This window comes from Maniola jurtina, chromosome Z, assembly GCF_905333055.1.
Source record: "Maniola jurtina chromosome Z, ilManJurt1.1, whole genome shotgun sequence".
Classification (NCBI taxonomy): Eukaryota; Metazoa; Arthropoda; class Insecta; order Lepidoptera; family Nymphalidae; genus Maniola; species Maniola jurtina.
In genome coordinates, this window is record NC_060058.1 from 14,560,029 (window position 1) to 14,580,901 (window position 20,873).

General features: G+C 37.2%; 2 protein-coding genes across 4 annotated transcripts in view; both read left to right on the forward strand.

Annotated features, from left to right (window-relative positions):
- The first annotated feature begins 1,628 nt into the window (after positions 1–1,628).
- Positions 1,629–14,828, forward strand: LOC123880270. 2 transcript variants are annotated; one of them, XM_045928312.1, is made up of 13 exons: positions 1,650–1,736; positions 1,941–2,068; positions 4,894–5,023; positions 5,826–5,951; positions 6,815–6,954; positions 7,734–7,910; positions 8,208–8,245; positions 8,599–8,664; positions 9,066–9,143; positions 9,426–9,500; positions 10,055–10,126; positions 11,440–11,683; positions 14,819–14,828. In XM_045928312.1, exons 2-12 carry the CDS (start codon positions 1,994–1,996, stop codon positions 11,675–11,677), a joined length of 1,215 nt encoding a protein of 404 aa, XP_045784268.1. In that variant the 5' UTR covers positions 1,650–1,736; positions 1,941–1,993; the 3' UTR covers positions 11,678–11,683; positions 14,819–14,828. The 2 variants fall into 2 exon arrangements, with proteins under 2 accessions (XP_045784267.1, XP_045784268.1); XM_045928311.1 differs by lacking the exon at positions 14,819–14,828 and having other exon boundaries at positions 1,629–1,736; positions 11,440–11,917.
- LOC123880246 (neuralized-like protein 4) overlaps positions 14,820–20,873 on the forward strand; it is a 68,458-nt gene continuing 62,404 nt past the window's right edge. Inside the window, exons 1-3 of one of the 2 annotated variants that reach the window (XM_045928257.1) lie at positions 14,820–15,284; positions 19,203–19,304; positions 19,998–20,111. In XM_045928257.1, the coding sequence (XP_045784213.1) occupies positions 15,132–15,284; positions 19,203–19,304; positions 19,998–20,111 (369 nt within the window). In that variant the 5' untranslated portion in view covers positions 14,820–15,131. Of the gene's footprint in view, positions 15,285–17,877; positions 18,005–19,202; positions 19,305–19,997; positions 20,112–20,873 lie in introns of those variants that run through there. The other variant, XM_045928258.1, reaches the window with a different exon arrangement.

A 20,873-nucleotide genomic window follows, 5' to 3' on the forward strand; every position in this document is an offset into this window, starting at 1 on the left:
AGGTGCGTGCCCGGGATCGAATCATCGAACCCCCGACTTCCGATTAGGAGCCGGAGTGTTCTAACCATTGGGCTATCACAGCTTCTACAATATTACTTATTTGTATTGCTATCAATGAGCTGTTAATTTTTTAGGGTTCCGTACCTCAGAAGGAAAAATGGAACCGTTATAAGATCACTTTGTTGTCTGTCCGTCCGTCCATCGTGTCTGTCAAGAAAACCTATAGGGTACTTCCCGTTGACCTACAATCATGAAATTTGGCGGGTAGGTCGGTCTTATGTGCTATAAGTTAAGTAAAGGAATAAATCCGAAAAAATTAAAATGTGTTTCAATTTTCAAAGTAATTTAAGAACTATACCAAGCGGGGTATCATATTATGAAAGAGCTTTACCTGTATATTCTAGAACAGATTTTTTATTTATTTTATGCATAATAGTTTTTAATTTATCGTGCAAAATGTCGGAAAAATTACCCGACTACGGAACCCTCGGCGCGCGATGCTGACTCGCACTTGGCCGGTTTTTTCAAATTACCCAACTTCGGTTTTCATTCAATTCTATTCCAGTCAAAATTTATTTTGTAAACTGTTTCTAAAATGCATAAAAATGAAACAAGGTATATAAATATTGTGACTCGTCGACTATCTAGCGCTGGAGCGATGTGTGTGTTAGCATAGTATAGAGTGTGCCATTGTGACGGTATGCTCACAATTGTACGCGCGAGACTGACCCTGGGAAACTGTGATAAAGGTGATAAATCCAGAACGATCGCAACGAGGATATGTAGCGCTGCGACGCTTGCTCTAACGCCAGTACCGAAGCACGATGGTGTTATCGCTTCTGATAAAGAATAGCTTGAATACACTGAGCTGCCGATGCGCCAGATCCAAGCGAACGCGAGCAAACCAGCCAGCAATTCTTCTGGCCCGGGCATAACATTTTTGTTTTGAATAGTTGATTATTATTAATTAATTATGATTTCATGAGAGTATAATATCATGATGTATGTGATTTAGATTTACGTTGGGTTTAGGTTTAAGAATGGTTTAAGACCAAGACGCCATTGTGACAGTCAGTATCAAAGAGTATGTAATCACTACGGTGGCAGAGATCAAGAAACATGCTGCTCTCTGACAGAGATATAGGTAATATCATAGACATACGAATTTTCGCTTCGCTCAGGTAATATAGTAATACTTAAATTCACCAAAATACTCGTATTATTTTATTTTATTCATTGACTCAGTTGACATACCACTTTGGCTGGTAGGTATAATATTATATAGTTTGACTTATATTTTATACTAGACGGTGCCCACGGCTTTACCCGATTTAGGTTTTAGAAAACACGAGGGAACTTTTGATTTTCCAGGACAGAAAATAGCCTTATAGCGCTAGGACCCCACGAAAGTAGTAGTAGTAAGTAGTTTTAATGGTATATGAGTAAAAAAAACTTTGGAGGTCTAATTTATGAAGGCATAGTTTATATGGAATGGATATGAGAATGGACATGGAATAAAATATCTGGGTGCCTGTGGGGTGCAAAAAAAGAAACCTCACACCGCCGGCAAACTGACCCAAGACGGTCCTATCTGCGTTCTATTTGTTTCCACCCTTATAGGTACAGGCAGAGATGACTAGGTGCACACCTTGGTAGACCCATTAAATAAATCGACGGCGCCGCGCGGCGTCGCAAGTGTTACCATGAGGGAGTCCTTATCTCAGCCGTTTTCATAGGTACGTGATATTTTAAATGCACTTAGCATTTCTTCTTATTTTAAAAACTCTGTGTGAAAGTTGTTGTCCCTTTGTATAATTGAAACCGTGAATTAATATTGTTGTAGAAAATGTGCTCGAAAAGATAATAATGTTTATTAATATAGATAATAATTATCGTGATACGATTAGTAATGATAGATACTGTCCTTTCAAATCGACCAGTGGCCAGAGGACTGTGATAGCGTGGGGTGATCTTGGAGTGAATAGGCGGTGAAATGACGAGCAATGGGAAAAATAGACTACCACCTGAGTTGGTCACTACGACTTGTCTCTCCGGCGGCCTGGCCATTGTAAGTTTAAATGTGTTATTCATTATTTTATATCTATAAAACACAAAAAATGTTTCTAAAAAAATTCTACCAATGTCCGTTATAGGAAACCATCCAATGATGTACCCCAAACCAGTGTCACTAGAAAGGCAATAATGGAAAAATGGTTTCGGCTAAGTCGTTCATTATATTACTTCGACATTGTTTAATTGGCCGATTCATCCAAATAAAATAAAAAATGTGGAGATCGTTTGCCCGCTGTATGTAAAAGTGAGTAGGCTGATAGATTTTGGCTACGAGAAACGTCGGGGCTTTCAGATTTGCATTTATTATTAGTAACTGTAAAACATCGATGTGTAAAACGAATTGATAAAATCTTTTCTGTATAATAATAATGTCAAATTTTACAGGCGCTTCGCACGCGCTTATTGGTTATGTCACACGGGATTTTTAACAAGTGTAAATTAAAAATTTATAACACCCCCGACAAGTGAAGGTTACAGTAACTAGAAAAGAGCTGATAACTTTCAAACGGCAGAACCGATTTTCTTGGACTATTCCGCGCTTACGATCCAAAGTACCTGAGTTTTCCAAAACATCATTTTCAAAAAAATAATTATGTATGTAGGCAACGTCCATCTTGACAGCTTGACATTTGTCAATTGACATAATATTATGAACCTAACGGTTATCTAACCTTCTTTTCTACAAGAAAACTAGAAAAGAGCTGATAACTTTTAAACGGCTGAACCAATTTTTTTGGATTATAGCTAAGAACACTTTCGATCAAGCCACCTTTCAAACAAAAAAAAGTAAATTAAAATCGGTTCATTCGTTTAGGCGCTACGATGCCACAGACGGATACACAGATACACAGTTACACAGATACACAGACACACAGATACACAGATACACACGTCAAACTTATAACCCCTCTTTTTGGGTCGGGGGTTAAAAACCTATATCTACGCGAACGACGCCGTGGGCATCGGCTAGTCAATAATAGAATCCAAACCATAGTAACATAGATAGGTACATAGCAATGATACAATGTAACTAGAACGCTGGCTACGCTACCCTCTTGAATAGTCATTCCAAAAATAATATACTGGCCAACTGGCCAATATTTCTTAGGTGGATTCCGTGGGAAAGAATGTTAGATCTTTAAAAAAATGGTCAAGTGCTAGTTAGACTCGCATACGAAGGGTCCTGTACTATACGAGTATACAAGAAATGATACTCTTTTAAAAAAAATTATAGCTGCCATTTTCAAATTTTTATTTTTATAACGGCAACAGAAATACACATTTTGTGAAAATTTCAACTCTCTACCTATTACGGTTCAAGAGATACAGCCCGTTTATAGACAGACGGACGGACGGCCTGACAGCGGAGTCTTGGAAGTGTGCCACCTTCGGGCTAAGGATCTAGTATTTTCCCCCCACATTAAGTAAGTTACTCATGAACATCAACTTTACAGTCTCGCGATCCTTCTATGCGTCACACATACTTACTCATTTTTCATTTCCTTAAGTATTAAGCAGTTATCTTTTAGGGAATGTTAAACGGTGATTAGGTTTATACTCGAAATACGCCATTTGTATTAAAAGAAAGATAACAATGTATATAATATAATATGTTCCCGATATTAATGGTTAGTTTACCGCATTGCCTTAGTAGACTAATTGGTATAAATAACTAGTATGTATAAAATAGTCATGATGTTGTTTATAGCTTCACCATTATCATTATTCACCAATTATAGACCATGGCTACAAATCTTGTAGGACTTCCACACGGTTCCTGTTTAGGTTGGACGAATTTCAAAGGTGTCTGGCAGGGGGTTTTCACGATACTAAGTGACTGGCAATGCATGCCGTGATTTATAAAACCATTCCGAAGAAAATGTAAAAATTAGCCTATATACTTTGACTTTAGATTTTGTACATTAATTATTATTACTTGTTGTCTCCTATAAAGCCACCATGATCCAAACTTCATAGTCGCCGATCGTACCTCTCTGTGCTGGGGGCGATACTCAGAGAAACTTTCAGCTTTTTTTAAAATAACGAAGGTCTGTCTCGCGCTGCCTCTCAGTCCATAAATTTAGCTAACGCATGGACATTAGATACATGTTTTCAATATTATGTAGAACGTACCTACCTTATGTTGTGACTTTTTAGCACGGGAGAACCCTGGTAATAAAGTCACGTAAAAATTGTCCGTCCATACTCCAGTGGATGCTTCTGCCTATAAGACATATTTTGTAAAGTAACAAAAAACCAGACGTCATTCTAAATCTGATATATGAACATTATATTATTAACTAGGACAGATTTTAATAATTTTCCCAACATTCAATTTTCTGATTTATCTTCCCCGATCACTATTATCATATGGGTAGGTACTTCTACTTACTTATGAATATTCATACGCGCGATTCGTAACACATGAACGATTTTATCGATTGATGTTGCAATGTTATCTAGGTATATTAAAATATCTAAAGCTAGGTAAATAAAATATTATTTTGCTTCGCCTAGTACGGCTGTTGGCCGTGTCCAACGCAGAACGGCCTAATGATTTCCTAACTTAGCTAAACGATAGCCACCATACCTTCCTCATCCACCCACTTCCCGTCCCCTGGAACACCCACACCGTCAGTCCAGCGGTTTGGAGGTCGCCCACACTGCGCTTGCTGGTACGCGGTCTCCACTCCAGAACACATCTACCAACAATTCTTACAATGCATTAAAATACTATTTTTTCCTACTTAGAAAAACTTAAATACCGGCGGACAAAAGGGTATCATTTAGTAAATAATACGTTTACTTACCACTTTTCAGGTTCTTTCACTGACAAATATAGTGCTTAGCATTCTAGTCATTGTCTACCGACAAAACTGTTCTGTGGCCGAAACCCAGCATAATGGCGCGGAGTACTTTCTGATCATCATGATAAAAACTTACATTTTACGTGAGTATATCTAGTTCCAATCAAAACCTAACTGAGCAATGACGCGTATCCACGCAGCTTCTAGAATTTGTGTTTATCATCAACAATCCAACGCCGGCTCACTACTGAGAACAGGTATCCTCTCAGAATGAGATGGATTTGGCTCACTCCAGTAGAAAATGTTATAGATACCTACTTGGAATTGTCTGAGAAGTTCACCACGCGCTTATACGCTGTGCTCCTTCATAAAGTGCAGGTAAAGACGGTCTGGGTCCACGTAGGTAATGCAACGTTCCTATCACAGTACAATTAATTGCCGGTGATAGCTATAGTAGTTAGTACGTCGACCTCCTAGTTGGGGGCCTGGGGTTCGATCACGCACGCACTTAACGCACGAGTTTAACCAATAAAATATCACATGCTTTTCATCTTGATGAAATCTGCATGCATATGAGTTCTCCATTATGTTCTCAAACCTGTGTGAAGTTTGCCAATACGCACTTGGCCAGCGTGGTAGACTACTGCTAACCTCTTCTTATTCTGAGAGGAAAACCGTGCTCAGTTGGGTTGGATTGGCGTTTCAGATGGGTTGGATGGGATGATAATGATGTACAATTAATAACACGATCATCATCATCATCGCGTGCTTTCTTTATAACGAAGTTTGGTGATCATCATCCGATAAGCTTCTCAATATAAAGGCACCTCTTTTAACTTCGGGTAACTAAGCCCTGCCTAGCCACCATATCATCCAATTATTTGCGTGTTTAATAACATAGGTATTACCTACTTATCCTTACCCGTTCAGTGTTTATCCTTTTAGATGAAGATTGTGCTCACTCGTTGCAAGTAGAAAATCTAACGAAGGCAGAGTCCGTCTTTATACTGTCAATAATCATTCTGGTTTTCGCGTTCATCAATTTTCTGACGGCCGTCACAGTGATCTCAGGTAATATTTGATTTGTAATGTTTTACCTTTTTTTAAATTCAATTGGAAATATTACAAAAAACTTAAAGCTAGCCATATCTAATTACTACACAAATCGTGCCCGCGTGGAATGTTGCCAAGAATACTGGCTGCATTTCCGCGCTGGACAGCCAGGCTGATCCGTTGTGAAAAAAATGAGCCAGCCCTTCTGTCACTCGATGAGGCTATTACTCGTGGTGAAATGTCTCGTAATTTTTTTTAGCAGAAATGTAACTCTCGGTAAGAGAGTGATATACTTGCCGTTTTCAGCCATTTTTGCTGCGGCTTCCGGTCTTGATGCTGCTGATGTGACACGGAGCCAATGTTTGTACCTATCTAATATCGGAATAAAGAAAATATTAATCTATCTTTCCTCAGCTTAGAAAAACATTTTTGGAAATGCGCATTGGTAATTTACGCGGTAAAGAGGGGTTCATTCGTAGTGCGCGACATACAAACTAAGTTTGGCTCTCATTTAAATACTAACCTATCAAACTCAATAAAATTTTGTGGATACATTCTGGAAACTAACATCGATGTCTGTCAGTGGCATTCCAATTTCCGCTATTTCAATTTCAAAGTAACACGGTCTCAAGAATTTACATACAAATCTTTTAACCAATCTAATTTTAAAACTAATACTTGTTAATATTGACAAACTAGACACATAGATATTAGTTTCTATATGAGTTTGATTGGTTAATATTCGAATGAGGACCAAATTACTTTTGTATGGAGCGAGTGACGGACAGTCCTCTAATAATAATAGACGTATACCTGCCGTATTTTATATCATGCCGCACTTGTAGCAAAAGTTATTAACTATTTTTCTTAAAATTTTCCAGTGGTGAACCATGATGAGCGTATCAGAAACGTGGACGTATTTATTTATGTCTACCTAGGCTCAAGTCTGGCGCTGTTAGTGGTGGACATAACACTCGGTGTACATTTCGGAATGGACCACGAATATTTGAAGAAAACGTTGGTATGTTTCAAACTGTCTTAGGCCACGATCGTTTTGCATGCGTTTTCATACGAAATTCGGTCGTGTGAAAATGTACAAAAAGGTACGAACAATCCCGACCCTTCAAGTAGCATGAGAGAGGCAATTCTGTCGTATCGTATCTTGCCTACGATGAATTCGCATCCAATGTGAGCGCACCCATAGCACTTGAAGGTTCGGGATCGTACCTACGTGTTCGCACGACCGAATTTCGTACGAAAACGCATGGAAAGAGAGCGCACCCTTACTTATTACGGTAAGGTTCATCAAAATAGATAGTAGGGTAGGGCAGGGCTTAAAAACTCAGCCGGGCCGCCAGTTTATAGTTACAGTGAAAATTGAGTCCACTATATCAAAATATACGTTCTGGTTACACTTTGTATACAGGGTGTAACCAGAACGCCAGCAAAACGAAGACAGGTGATAGTACTGATGACTACTTTTTTTTTTTTTTGTTACAGTTACTGATAAGATATAACAAAAAATAGCGCAAAAAAGTGAAAAAATAAATCCTGTATTTTCTAAAAGTTCACAATACATTACAAATAAAACATCTGACTGACGCTAGAGGTCAACGAACGTTGCATAAGTAGGACACTCGGGGGGGGGGGGGCATTGACTCGAATTTTGCAGGCTATACATTGCGGGCTTGAAAAATACAAAATATTTATGTATATTGGCATTGGATTGTGTTTAGGTAGTATGATAATAACGCTAAGCTTTTGTTAGCGTTCTGGTTACACCTGATGATTTCTTTTCAGAACTCAAATTCAGCCGGCTTCTTGTTGAACTACGACACGGACATGATCCGCCTCGGTGCTTTGCTGCTAATGTCTACGGCACTCAAGGGTTACATAGGCCATGCCATGAACATCGTGCTTCTCGTCTTACTGACCGTTTATGTTGTGCAGTACCAGCGGACGTTCAACGAACTTGACGTAAGTCATTTTAAGGGTTACGTATGCGCCAGAGCAAGAAAGGAACCCTTATAGTATAAGGCTTATACGATCACTTTGTTGTCGGTCTGTCTGTCGAGATCCGTCAAGAGAATCAAAGAGTATCCTGCTTAGGTATTTCCCGTGACCTAGAATTTTTATATAAGTAGCTTAATATTCACTTAATATAAAATACTTTGATTAAATTCGGTAGACTTGATTAAATCATCAGTTTAGTTTGAAGTTATGATTTACCACAAATCAATTATCGAATTCAATCATCTTTTCCATTGTTTTCAGCACTCTATCCACAAATTAAGCGTCCTCAGAGCTTTTGAGTAAGTATTGTTTTGATTAAATATATTTTTAAGGAAAAAATCCATTGTATCTTACAAAATCTATTGAAAATTCATTATGAAAATATCACACTTCACAGTTCACACTAACATTATAAAGGCGAAAGTTTGTATGTATGTATGTGTGTGTGTATGTTTGTTACTCCTTCACGCAAAAATGACTGGACGGATTGGGCTGAAATTAAGAATGGAGATAGATTATACCCTGGATTGGCACATAGGCTACTTTTTATTCCGGAAAATCAAAGAGTTCCCACGCGATTTTTACATGCACAATCTGAAATATAAAATATCCAGTATTCTATCAATATTAAAAGATTTGTTAAAATTTTTAGACCTTCAAAAAGAATGGAAGAGCCATGGAGTCCCGTGCGGAATGAAATATTGACTTATTCAAGAGGGTAAGTGACAGAAATTGCCGTTAGTGAGTGCGAAACTTTTGGTTAATATACCTACCTCTACTAGGTAGAATAGGCACCTAACGCAACTGTTATCCTATTGACTATATTTACTTATCTATACTAATATTATAAAGAGGAAACCTTTGTATTTTTGTATTTTTGTATGTTTGTATTGAATAGGCTCAAAAACTACTGGACCGATTTCAAAATTTCTTTTACCATTACTTAGAGGGATTCTTCCGAATCCGTATAGGCTATATTTTATCCCGGAAAATAGATAGGATTTTTCGTGGTAGTGTCCACCCGTGCGAAGCCGGGGCGGGTCGCTAGTTAATTATAAAAGTAAGTAATTATAAAAATAGATATTTACCACTTATTATTTTCCTTTGGTATATTTTTAGTCCTATAATGAACGGGCTCAATAATGAAGATGAATTACGACGTGGACCAATGAGAGACACTTTAACGGATATTCCTAGGTACTCGTAAGTACACACCTACCTAATTGACACACCTTCAATACTCTAACTCAGTAAAGTCGCTTAGGTTTGATTAACCCATTATTTCCGACGCTCTAAAAGTTCTTGGTTTAATGTGGTCGCAACATTACAAAGGAACCTATCGCTAAACGATACACACATGCCACTTTGAATAAATTATTTAAAACCGCAATTTTCAAAAGATGCGAAGGAAAAATTGGGTAAGGTTTCTTAGAACCCCGTTCGTTTAGTTACACTCTACCTCATTTTTTTAATTTCCAGCCCTCAGAAGCGATTCGAGGATCCTTGGGTGCCCCAGCCTCACCGCAATGAAATGCTTACAGGATATCCGAGGGGGTATGTGTGAACTTCTAGGGTTAGCGGCAACAGTTGAATTTCGAAATACACGCAGAATTTAGCTTCAGCGTCTTCAATGTATCTAATCGTAGTGTTGTGTTGGTAGTGTATTGCTTGCTTCTCCTGCTTCTTTAGCAGTAGGAAGGCGAGCGGTGCATATCGCATGCTGCACGTCGTACTAAACTGATTTGTTTGGTTTGGTGGATAATAGCGAATTAAGTTTGTTGTTCCTTGTAGGTATAAGATATTATTAAAAATAGGTACTTAATTATTCTCTTTTTATTAACTCCCGACCTAAATTGGGTGTTATAAGTTTGACGTGTGTATCTGTATATCTATCTTTGGCATCGTAAGCTCCTAAACTTGTAATGGACCGATTTTAATTTAGTTTTTTTTTTTGTTTGAAAGGTGGCTTGATCGAGAGTGTTCTTAGCTATAATCCAAGAAAATCGGTTCAGCCGTTTGAAAGTTATCAGCTCTTTTCTAGTTACTGAAACCTTCACTTGTCGGAGGTGTTATAAATTTTTAATTTACACTTGTTATTAAACCAACAGTGGTCAATCGAATCCTGCGTTCAACGGTGATGGGTATCGATCGCCAGCGGTGAAAGAAAGTTCGATATCTGAGTAAGTTTCCTGAAGAGCTAGACTCAGACTGAGATCTATGTACCTATAAAGCGAAAATTGAGTTTGCTCCGACACTGTTAAAACGAGACAGCGTTTTGTCACTGATATGCTTAAATCTGTCTCATTTTAAATTTTTAGATTGAGCAAAGTCAAAGTATGCTCTGTAGATCTCAGCCTCAGAGTCCTGCATATAATTTTTATCTATATATACTTAATATTTTTTAATAAATAAAATTGGAGTGTCTGTCTGTAATTTCGAAATAACTACCTTATATTAAGCTCATATGGTTATTTGAACAATATCATAACTGAATCACACGTTTTTAAAATTTTTGTCTGTCTGTCTGTCTGTCTGTTTGAAAAAGCTAATCTTTGGAACGGCTGAACCGATTTCGACGGGATTTTCACAGACAAGTAGAGAATTAGCCAGGGAGAAACATAGGCTACTTTTTTAACCGACTTACAAAAAGGGAGTTGTGTTTTTCTACCTATGAACACCGAAATCTCCGAGATTTCTGAACCGATTTGCGTAATTTTTTTTTAATCGATAGAGGAACTTTGTGACATTGGTTCATAAAAAAATTGGATTCCAACTCCTCAATCCTGATTCTGCAGGGGACCACACCATCAATACTGATGGGCTTAAGAAACTGTAGGTTATAAATTCGGGACGGGCTATTAGGTACGGATAGGCTACTTTTGTCCTGGGAAATCAAAAGTTCCCACGGGATTTGAGACCCTAAATCCACGCGGGCGAAGCTGCGGGCATCAGCTAGTACATAGGTAATATATTCGGCAATAAATTAAATAATTTTTTACTTTTTAGTGTTTGTGGTTATTGAAGTAGGTTTTAATGGTTATATCATAGTGCCCGTTAAGTATGGCCTTATCAGTGAAAATCTTAAATTATACATAATTCTGAAAGGCGCGGTGCCTTTGCTAGGGCAGGGAGTGGTTAATAAAGTTGCATATGAGTATTACGGTGCCTAAATCGGTCCTCGCTATCGGTAAAGAAAAATGTGGCGGATTCGATAAGAATAATAAGTATAATAAGAGAGTAGGTACCCGGGAGTATTTAGTGGCAAGCTGGGCCGGCTGCGCAGCCAGTGCGCCACTCTGCGCGTGCGGGAGGACGCACGGCACGGCTCAGATTCGATTTTGTGTCAAAATATTAATTTTAATCCAAAAAAAAGTGCCTAGTTTTCCAAAATCTTTTGCAGTAAGTAGGTACTGCTAAGGCGATTCATTCAGCCACTGCTCTAAAACCATTAATATTTCACCGTATATGAATAACTATTATGATTATCTTACAGCCGCCCTCTCGATCGTTCCCAATCGTGGCTGCACAACTCCGGAGCCGGTATGGGCTCACGGCCGTTTTCTTATCTGGAGGACCGTCAGCGACCCATGCCAGTGAAATCTCCCACGACTCCTGCGAACGAGCCTCAGTGGCGCCGCGACGCCTGGGTGTCCGCACCACCAGTACCTGAGCCCGACTACAGTCCTCCGCCTCGGAAGCTCAAATCGGCACTCAAGTCCAATTATGTGTAACAACGGATGCCCACGTCTTCAATCACGAGGATTTAGAGTTTAAAATAGTATTAAATAGAGACACGAGAAGAACCGAAAGATTTTATTATTCAAGTAACCTTTTACAAGTTAAAACAAATTAGTTACAAAGTTTTGCAAGTTAAAATTAGTTATAAATTACCTACACACTTACTACCTACCAATTACCAACTCTGTCATAACACATGATTCCATTAAAAATTAAACTTTTTTGTCAAAGCATACCGTTTTTGATGTTCGACTGTCAGTACCTACTTAAATCACTGATTATTCAAGTGCTGGAAAATCGATCCTGTCCTTGTTTAGTCTTATACTCAGATTTACTAACAAAAGACATTTTTATATGGCATCACTCGTCTATAAATTGCAAAAACGCCAAGAAATGCATGTAGAGCAGTATGCTTACAATGTGAACATCTATTATTGTACACCATAGAGTGACGGCTTATAAGAAGTCCAACAACGCAATAAGCGTAAGCTTTAGCAGTGAGTTCTCTTGCCACACTTTATCTGAAACTTTAAACTGGCTTAATTTACATCACCTCTGAACCACTAATTTTGGTTAAATTTATGACACAATTAACATTAATATTGTTTTTCACCAGTGTGAGTTCTCTTGTGCCCCACTAAATTTCTACTTTGATTATATTTATAGGTACTGGCATAATTTACAACAATTTGGTTTTCACCAGTGTGAGTTCTCATGTGGGGTGTCATTGATTAGAACTCATTAAATAGAGTACGAACACATTTTTTTTAACTTAAAAAATAAGAAAAATTGACAGTTTTAGACCATTTTTGTGACGGGTCATCCCAAAAACTAAACTAGTTAGGAATATAAAATTTCTAGCTCGGAAAAGGAATAGGTATTTCATACAACCAAAATATGATTATAATAATTTATGTACGGAACCCTAAAAGCGCAACGTCCGACTCGAACTTGACTGGTTTTTACTTCCTTTATTTAATATTTAACTGACAGATGCCAAAATGTGATCTACATAATATTATATTTACCCTTATATACCAACTTTTGTATTGGGCGGCGTACTGATATGAGCACAGTAGCAATATAATCCTACTCTATGACAGTAGCATCCACAGAATCACAACCTCACAAATAGTGTAATTCACTGTAAAGGTACACACACACTTATCCGAGCTGAACAAGTCGAATGTAACGAATTTTAGAATTCTTTATATGAAATCTTATGAAACCTCACACACTTCCGCGTGTTGAAGATTCGCGTGATTTGACGCAGGGAAGTATGCGAGGTTTCATGAGATTTCATTTATAGAATACTAAAATTCGTTTCGTCCGACTCGTCCGGCTCCGGTAAGTGTGAGTTCACCTTAAAATTAGGTGAACTCACACGTACCGGAAAAATCAATCTTTGACTCTATGATATTATTATTATTATATTTTATTTTATGGCGCGGAGCTGCACCAGATGGGCGCGATTTACTTCGCCAATGACGTGTGGGATTGAAGAGGCACGAGAACGGTTGGTGATAGCTGAAAATTTCGAGCAGCTTTTAAAGGGTAATTTTATAAGTGGCAGGTTTTTTCAGAATATGTTATTAACCCCCGACCCAAAAAGAGGGGTGTTATAAGTTTGACGTGTGTATCTGTGTATCTGTGTGTCTGTGGCATCGTAGCGCCTAAACGAATGAACCGATTTTAATTTACATTATGGGGCAGGACCTCTGTCGTGACTAAATCCATGGTGGACAGTGAGAGGGCCTGGCAAGCGATGGTCTCCTTCAGCGAGGAAGTAATGACGCAGAAGGAGGCAGCGGAGCGGCTGAGAGAGGAAGCCGAAAGCTTTCATCCCATGCGCCGCAGGAGACTCGGACGCAGGCGAGCTGCGCACGACCGTCGCTTGCCCCCTTGAGTAGGGCCTCCGGGTAATAGACACGGGGAGTCTGTTACTCGCGGGAGAGTAGGTCCTTGAGTTGGAAGGCAAGCCCTTGTTTCCGGCGAGCCTTAAACGGTGTTGGGGCCCCTTTTAGTCCCAGAGCTGGGCCTGCCTTGGCGGGCGCCGTTAGCTGGGTCGCAGTTGAATACGTTCGTGTCCCTATGCCCAGCAACAACGATTGAGACGGTAAGCCGTGGGGTTTTAGTCGGTAAGAGTCCGACATAACCACCTCGCCTCCCCGAGCGCGGTATTATACATGTATCCACGTATAAAAAAAAAGGTTAGGTTAGGTTTGGTTAGGTTCTTTCATTTAATAAACAAAAACACTACAGTTCACCTATTTTATTACTTTGCCCAAGATAGGGTGGGCATTATTCATAATGGTCGGGAAAAGTGATTAATCATGCTGTTTTAATCACATTGTCCAATTGAGTCGGGCATTATGAATACAGACCGGCCATTATTAATAGCGCCCGGACTTATCAAATTGCCCGTAACATATACACCCTTTCACTTCCATTTTCCACTACCACCGTGTATGGCTACAGTTCAAATTGCAGATTTTTTGATTCTTTATGTTTTTAAGGTTCCGTACCACAAAAAGAAAAAGGAACTTTTATAGGATCACTTCATTGTCTGTCTGTTCGTCTGTCGTGTCTGTCAAGAAAACCTATAGGCTATTTCCCGTTGACCTAGAATTATGAAATTTGGTAGGAAGATAGGTCGTATAACACATGTAAAGGAAAAAATCCGAAAACCGTGAATTTGTGGTAACGTCACAAAAAATAAGTTAGATGTGTTCATGAACAAATAATTAAGTAACTAATTAGTATGTAACTATTTTTAATTTTCAGAGAAAGATAACTGTACCAAGTGGGGATTTTTATTTATTTTTATGCATAAAGTTTTTGATTTATCGTGCAAAATGTCGAAAAAATAAACTGTAGTACGAAACCCTCGATGAGCGAGTTTGACTTGCACTTGCCCGGTTTTTAGGTAAGTCAGGTGGCATGGCAGTGTCGTATTTTTGTAATATCATTTGGTACCATTGGTACCTTTTCAAGGTCTCGTCGGTAGAATTTTCTTCACATCATCTGGCAGCACAACGCTGAACTTTCCTTTCCGAGTCATAGAGTAAAGTAATCTATAATCTATAACTGAAGTCAGTCTGTCAGTTAGAATGATTCAGAAGTATATGTTCTGAGTCAAGTGCTCTTCACAAAAAAAAACGATTTTAAAATTTTGATGACTTAATGACATTTAATTATAAAAATGTATCCGGAAAATTGTTTTGTCTGATTTCTGTGCATTACTAGAATGATGCTAAAATGGGATATTATATTTTGATATTTGCATAGATTGTTTCGACAAAAATGTAAAATGGGTGCTGACAACTGCATTAGGGTATCAGTGTTTGTGCGGCATTGGTTTAATAATGACTGGACATTACTACATTTTATTGATCGTGTGTAATATCATGTGAACAATAGAATAAACTATATAAATGTTGCCGTAAAATGAGGTTCCATAGACGGTGTGGTGACCGAGTGACGCTTTTGCACGATAATACAACTGCTGTTCGAAATTTTGTTGAATTCAACCACGGCCTGATATTGAGCGCGGAGCCAATTGCAGATGATATTTTATTCGAAGTCTGCATTGATAGAAAGGTAAGTGTGTGAATCACTAATTAGATTTAAGACTTAGTTTTATAAATCATCAAGGTTTCACTCATAGTATGCTGACCAACTCCCCAGGTACAGCACTGTAAACATTTGAATGATAGGTAACACAAATTAACACAAATCCAACAATAGGTATACACTTCTTTACACAACATATTGTCTTCTTCCACTCTCTTCTAGCAGCCATTAACATTTCATCCATCCCTTTTATACACAATCCATACACCTTTTCTTTGGTCGTCCTCTTTTCCTTCCACAATATGTGTAATTAACATTTTTCTTGTAATATGACTTTTCAACTCTTTTTGTCCCCTTTTCACCATTTTACCTCCGAACCGCAACATGTTGGGTGTGCTCCTTATGTCGTCGACGTTCTATCTACACGCACGAAACGTTTTGCGTCATCATTCCTGATACGCATGGCCAAGGTTTGGAATACTCTTCCGCAATCTGTGTTTCCTACCAATTACAATCCGGGTATCTTTGAAACAAGAGTGAATAGGCACCTTCTTGGTAAACACATCCCATCTTGGACCACATCATCACTTTCCATCAGGTGTGATAGTGGTCAAGCGCTTGCCTATAATGCCCACACCATGCCAGCCTATTACCTCTCATCTTTTCTACCTCTGGGTCCATTAAAATTTATCTGCTTATGATAGTGAAGTACTAAAATGTTGGCTTGACTTGTTGAAATTTTTTTCTATGAGACAGCTTTCCGCACTTTGAATTACCATTTGTATTGCTGCACAAGGAAAATATTATTTTTACTGGACAAAACATCAGGGTTTAGTTTTGCCAGTCTCAGCTCTGGCTGAATTTGTCCAACATCTGTAAATAACCGTTACCTAAGAGTAGATCTGTATTATACCTAAGAGTCAAATCTTATGCGGAAGGATCTGCAATACACTGCATTATTATCACAAGAGAACTTCTAAAATAATGGGATGGAGTCACAACCCTCAGCAAATATGATGCGGAGAGAGCGCTTGCCAATAAAGCGGAAGCGTGATTTTCGTGTACATTTTCTATAATAATGTTATTGTCAACATAGAAGCCTTTTGACACTATTAGCTTATGCCTGCAAATTCATCTGTGTGATTAAGGTTTTGAAATATATGTATTCTGTAATTCTCCTACTTATATCCTATTTTCGTCTTCACAATGCAAAATCCTTTGCCATTTTACATACAGTTTTTAAAGGTGTGTCTTCTTCAACCACTTTCAAGCTCTCATTGCATTCATAGGATCCTGTTAAAATGTGTTTAAGGGGCATGAGACGGGCTTGCCCGCGAAGTTCAAATTTAATTTGGTTTTTCGAAATTTGTAAACTAATACGACAATGTATGCTTAGGGTATTTAAATTGCGACAATGGCAGTATCACCCTCACAGGTTTATATAAAAATCTTTACTTGAAAGGGTCCAGTTTAAGAAATTAATTTTATTATTGTGATTTTGAAGGCTAGAGTGTAAATAATTATCATTGTGACTCGAATTAATGTTTGTCATGATCTACGAATTTCAATAATGTCTTTATATTCTGGGATTGTCGCTGACATACCCTATATAATATATATGGTTTTCTTGACAGATTGATGCATTGTTATATGTTTTTTCTGCACTCATTTTGTGGTGTACAATAAAAGTTTAGGTATTCATTATTCATTCATGGACAGACGGACAGACAGATAGACATATAAGAAAGTGATCCTATAAGGGTTCCGTTTTTTCTTTTAAGGTACGGAACCCTAAATATATTTAAAAAGATATTAAAAATAGTAATAATTCAGAATATTAACCTAAAAATACCTAAATTATGTTAGTCTATACATTATATTATAATACTAGCTGATGCCCGCAGCTTCGCCCGCGTGGATTGGTGAGATCCCCTGCAGCATCAGGATTGAGGAGTTGGACTCCAAATTTTTTATAAAACAATACTGCAAAGTTCCTCTATCGATTAAAAAAGAAATGACGCAAATCGGTTCAGAAATCTCGGAGATTTCGGTGTACATAGGTAGAAAAACATAACTCCCTTTTTGAAAGTTGGTTAATAAAGTAGCCTATGTTACTCCCTGGTAAATTTTCTACTTGTCTGTGAAAATCCCGTTAAAATCGGTTCAGCCGTTCCCAAGATTAGCCTTTTCAAACAGACAGACAGACAGACAGACAGACAGACAGACAAAAAATTTAAAAACGTGTGATTCAGTTATAGTATCGTTCAAATAACCATATGACCTTAATATGCGGTAGTTATTTCGAAATTACAGACAGACACTCCTATTTTATTTATTAGTATAGATAGCAGTATGAAACTATCTAGGAATTTCTATTATTGAAATTGCTGGCTCGCGGGTAAAAACCTGATCGCAGTCCTATCTAATGAAATCCTTTTTTCAGTAAAGTAGCAATTACCGAGGAAGTGGGAAGAAAATACTTAATTTCTACAATTTAATAATTTACCGGTTTCTACCAATGATACCCGTCTCTACTGTAATATTTTAGATTAAGGAGTGCTCTGGGGCGGCTCTATAGTCTATGTACTCTGTAGTGACGCGAGTGACGCTTGATGAAATCGAAAATGGCGTTGTTTGTTGTAAAATATACCTGATGTTCTCATTTTGCAAGAAGTTATATAAAAGTATAATTTCCATGGTTTAATCTAAGTTTATCTTTAGTTATATGAAGAATATTCATTAGCGAGGTAATTTATAATCTTTATTTCATAACCATTGATTTTACGGTTGGTCATTTTTTGTTTATACATTCTTAGTTGATCAGCTGGGGTATTTACTTAAATAAAACAAAATTAATGACCATACTTTGAATAGATATTTATTAATTATAAAATCGAAAACAAAAACCGCTTATAACTTGGTATAACAGTGTAATAAGTAATAATTGCCAACGTAAATAATTGCGCCCAATTGGTGCAGCTGCGTGCCATCAAAACAAACTGAATTGAAAGTTTTCTATATTTTCAAAACTCAGTTTTGGCTCGTTTCGTATATTCGAGCATCCAGAAGTAAAAGGGCATTACCATGAAGTCAACTTATTTCATTTAGGACAACTTGGGCCACTTATGTTATTTTGCATGACGCTATCCCGATCGGAAAGCAGATTTTTATTTTTTGGTTTATTACGAAACTAAACGTAAAACCTTACTTTGACACACTATGTCATACAGTATTCATCTATACTAATAAATAAAATTGGAGTGTCTGTCTGTAATTTCGAAATAACTACCTCATATTAAGCTCAAATGGTTATTTGAACGATACCAACACTGAATCACACGTTTTTAAAATTTTTGTCTGTCTGTCTGTCTGTCTGTTTGAAAAGGCTAATCTTCGGAACGGCTGGACCGATTTTGACGGGGTTTTCACAGACAAGTAGAGGATTGATCAGGGAGTAAAATAGGCTATTTTTTTAACCGACTTTCAAAAAGGGAGTTGTGTTTTTCTTCCTATATACACCGAAATCTCCGAGATTTCTGAACCGATTTGCGTAATTTTTTTTTTAATCGATAGAGGAACTTTGTGACGGGATTTCAGACCCTAAATCCACGCGGGCGAAGCTGCGGGCATCAGCTAGTTAATAATAATAATTGGAAATTTAACATTATTCATGCTGAAGATGCACCATCTCTGGATCAGGGTTGGATTCAGACCCTAAAAAAAATACTACATGGAAAATAAACTTGATGTCCAATTCATAGATTATTATTTATGAACATGATTTTTGTTTGAAATGAGTAGCTCTTGTATAGGTTTACATTTTGATAAAACTTCAATGCTGTAAACCATAGAAACATTACTTCAAATGCATATGGCAGATGACATTCTAAAAAAGTATATTGTAAAAGTATGATCCCTGTTGTTAATTTAAGACTTTATTTCAAGGTCAATGTGTGGAATGGCAGCCTTGAAATTGGTGTTACCACCTTGGATCCTGAATATATGGAGCTTCCAGCAACAGCCACCAAACTTAGGAATACAGCCTGGGTAAATACTCAATTTTACTTATTCAATATTTATCTAAGTAGTATTGTTTTAAGTTAATTTTTTATAGTTTCTTTGTAACCTTTACCTAGTTGTGAGCTTAAATTGAAAAAAAAAAAGATTGATAAAGCAATCAAAAGCAAATATGATTAAAATCCGGCAAAAAAAATTATTACCATGTAGCTCAGTCAGTCAGTCACTATCTGAAGTTAGTGACTGACTTAAAAATTGTATTGTGACAATATTTACATTGGGTGTGCTATATTACAGTGCCTGCTAAAAGAAATCGCGGATTGGCTCATTGGCATGTTATTTTTATGTTCAATTCATACACAGGTCACCTTTAGAATACAAGATATTTATCATAGTTACTAATACTTTTTAATTTTTTGATTATAGAATTTTATTACTAAGTATGTTTAAACTATTGTGAATGATTTCTATTATAAGTGTAGATTTTTATGGCTATTCTCACTTATTTAGTGAAAAACCTACCTATAAGTACCTGAAAGAAAAACCCTGGATGGGTTCAAAACTAGTCTGGTTTTCAGATACTAAATAATAATAATAATAATAATTTATTGATAATACATACATGGGTTACATAGCAAGATTGAGATTCCTACCTTCTGCACTAGGAAATACATTAGTATAGTCGTAATCTATGCTTACTAGGTATGTTGTTTTTTTCATCAGATAATGTCTGGAAGTTCCATAGTGAAAGATGGAGTAACTTTGATAAATTCCTATGGACCTGAGTTAGATACCCTTCGGGAAGGTGATACTCTCGGAGTTATGAGATCTTGTAAGGTGAGTAAGAAATTTTAATAAGCTATATTCAAACATATATTTTAGGTAAGTACAAAAACGAATTGCAATATATAACATTTCCTGTAGTGTGAAGAGATTTTTCTGAATAACTTTCATGATCAGTCCATTGCTGGCTCACTACAGAGCACAGTCTTCTCTCAGAGTGAGAAGGGTTTTGCCATAGTCTACCAAGCTGGCCAAGTGCCGATTGGTAGACTTCACACATCATTGAATACATTATGGAGAACTCTCAGAGGCAGGATTCTTCGCGATGTTTTCCTTCACCATTAAAGTAAGTGATTTATTTATTTATTTATTTATTTACATCTAATTGAACGGCAGAGCCACTTACACGAACTAGATGATTAATTATTATACAAATACAAAAAGAAAAAAAAAAAGAAAAAAAAGGTAAAGATAGAACAAAATATGATACAATAAAAGATTTTAAATTTTAAATGAATTTTGAGTGATATTTAATTACATAAAATGCACAGTATACAGTCCGACAAGACTCTCTTGGCACTAAAGTGGGGTGCAGTTATAGCACAAAGGCTGCCAGTAAATAAATTCTTTTCAAGTTTAAGGAATATCTTGAAAATGTCAGTGTTAAAAATTGAGCAAGTTTTATTTAATTCTAACTGAAAGAGAAATTGGGAAAGCCGTTCCTATTTGTACACCAAAAAAGAATCATAAAAACCATTGATAGGCCACTTGCAACTTATCATGCTTATTGTTTACCTGCTCAAATACTATACTTGC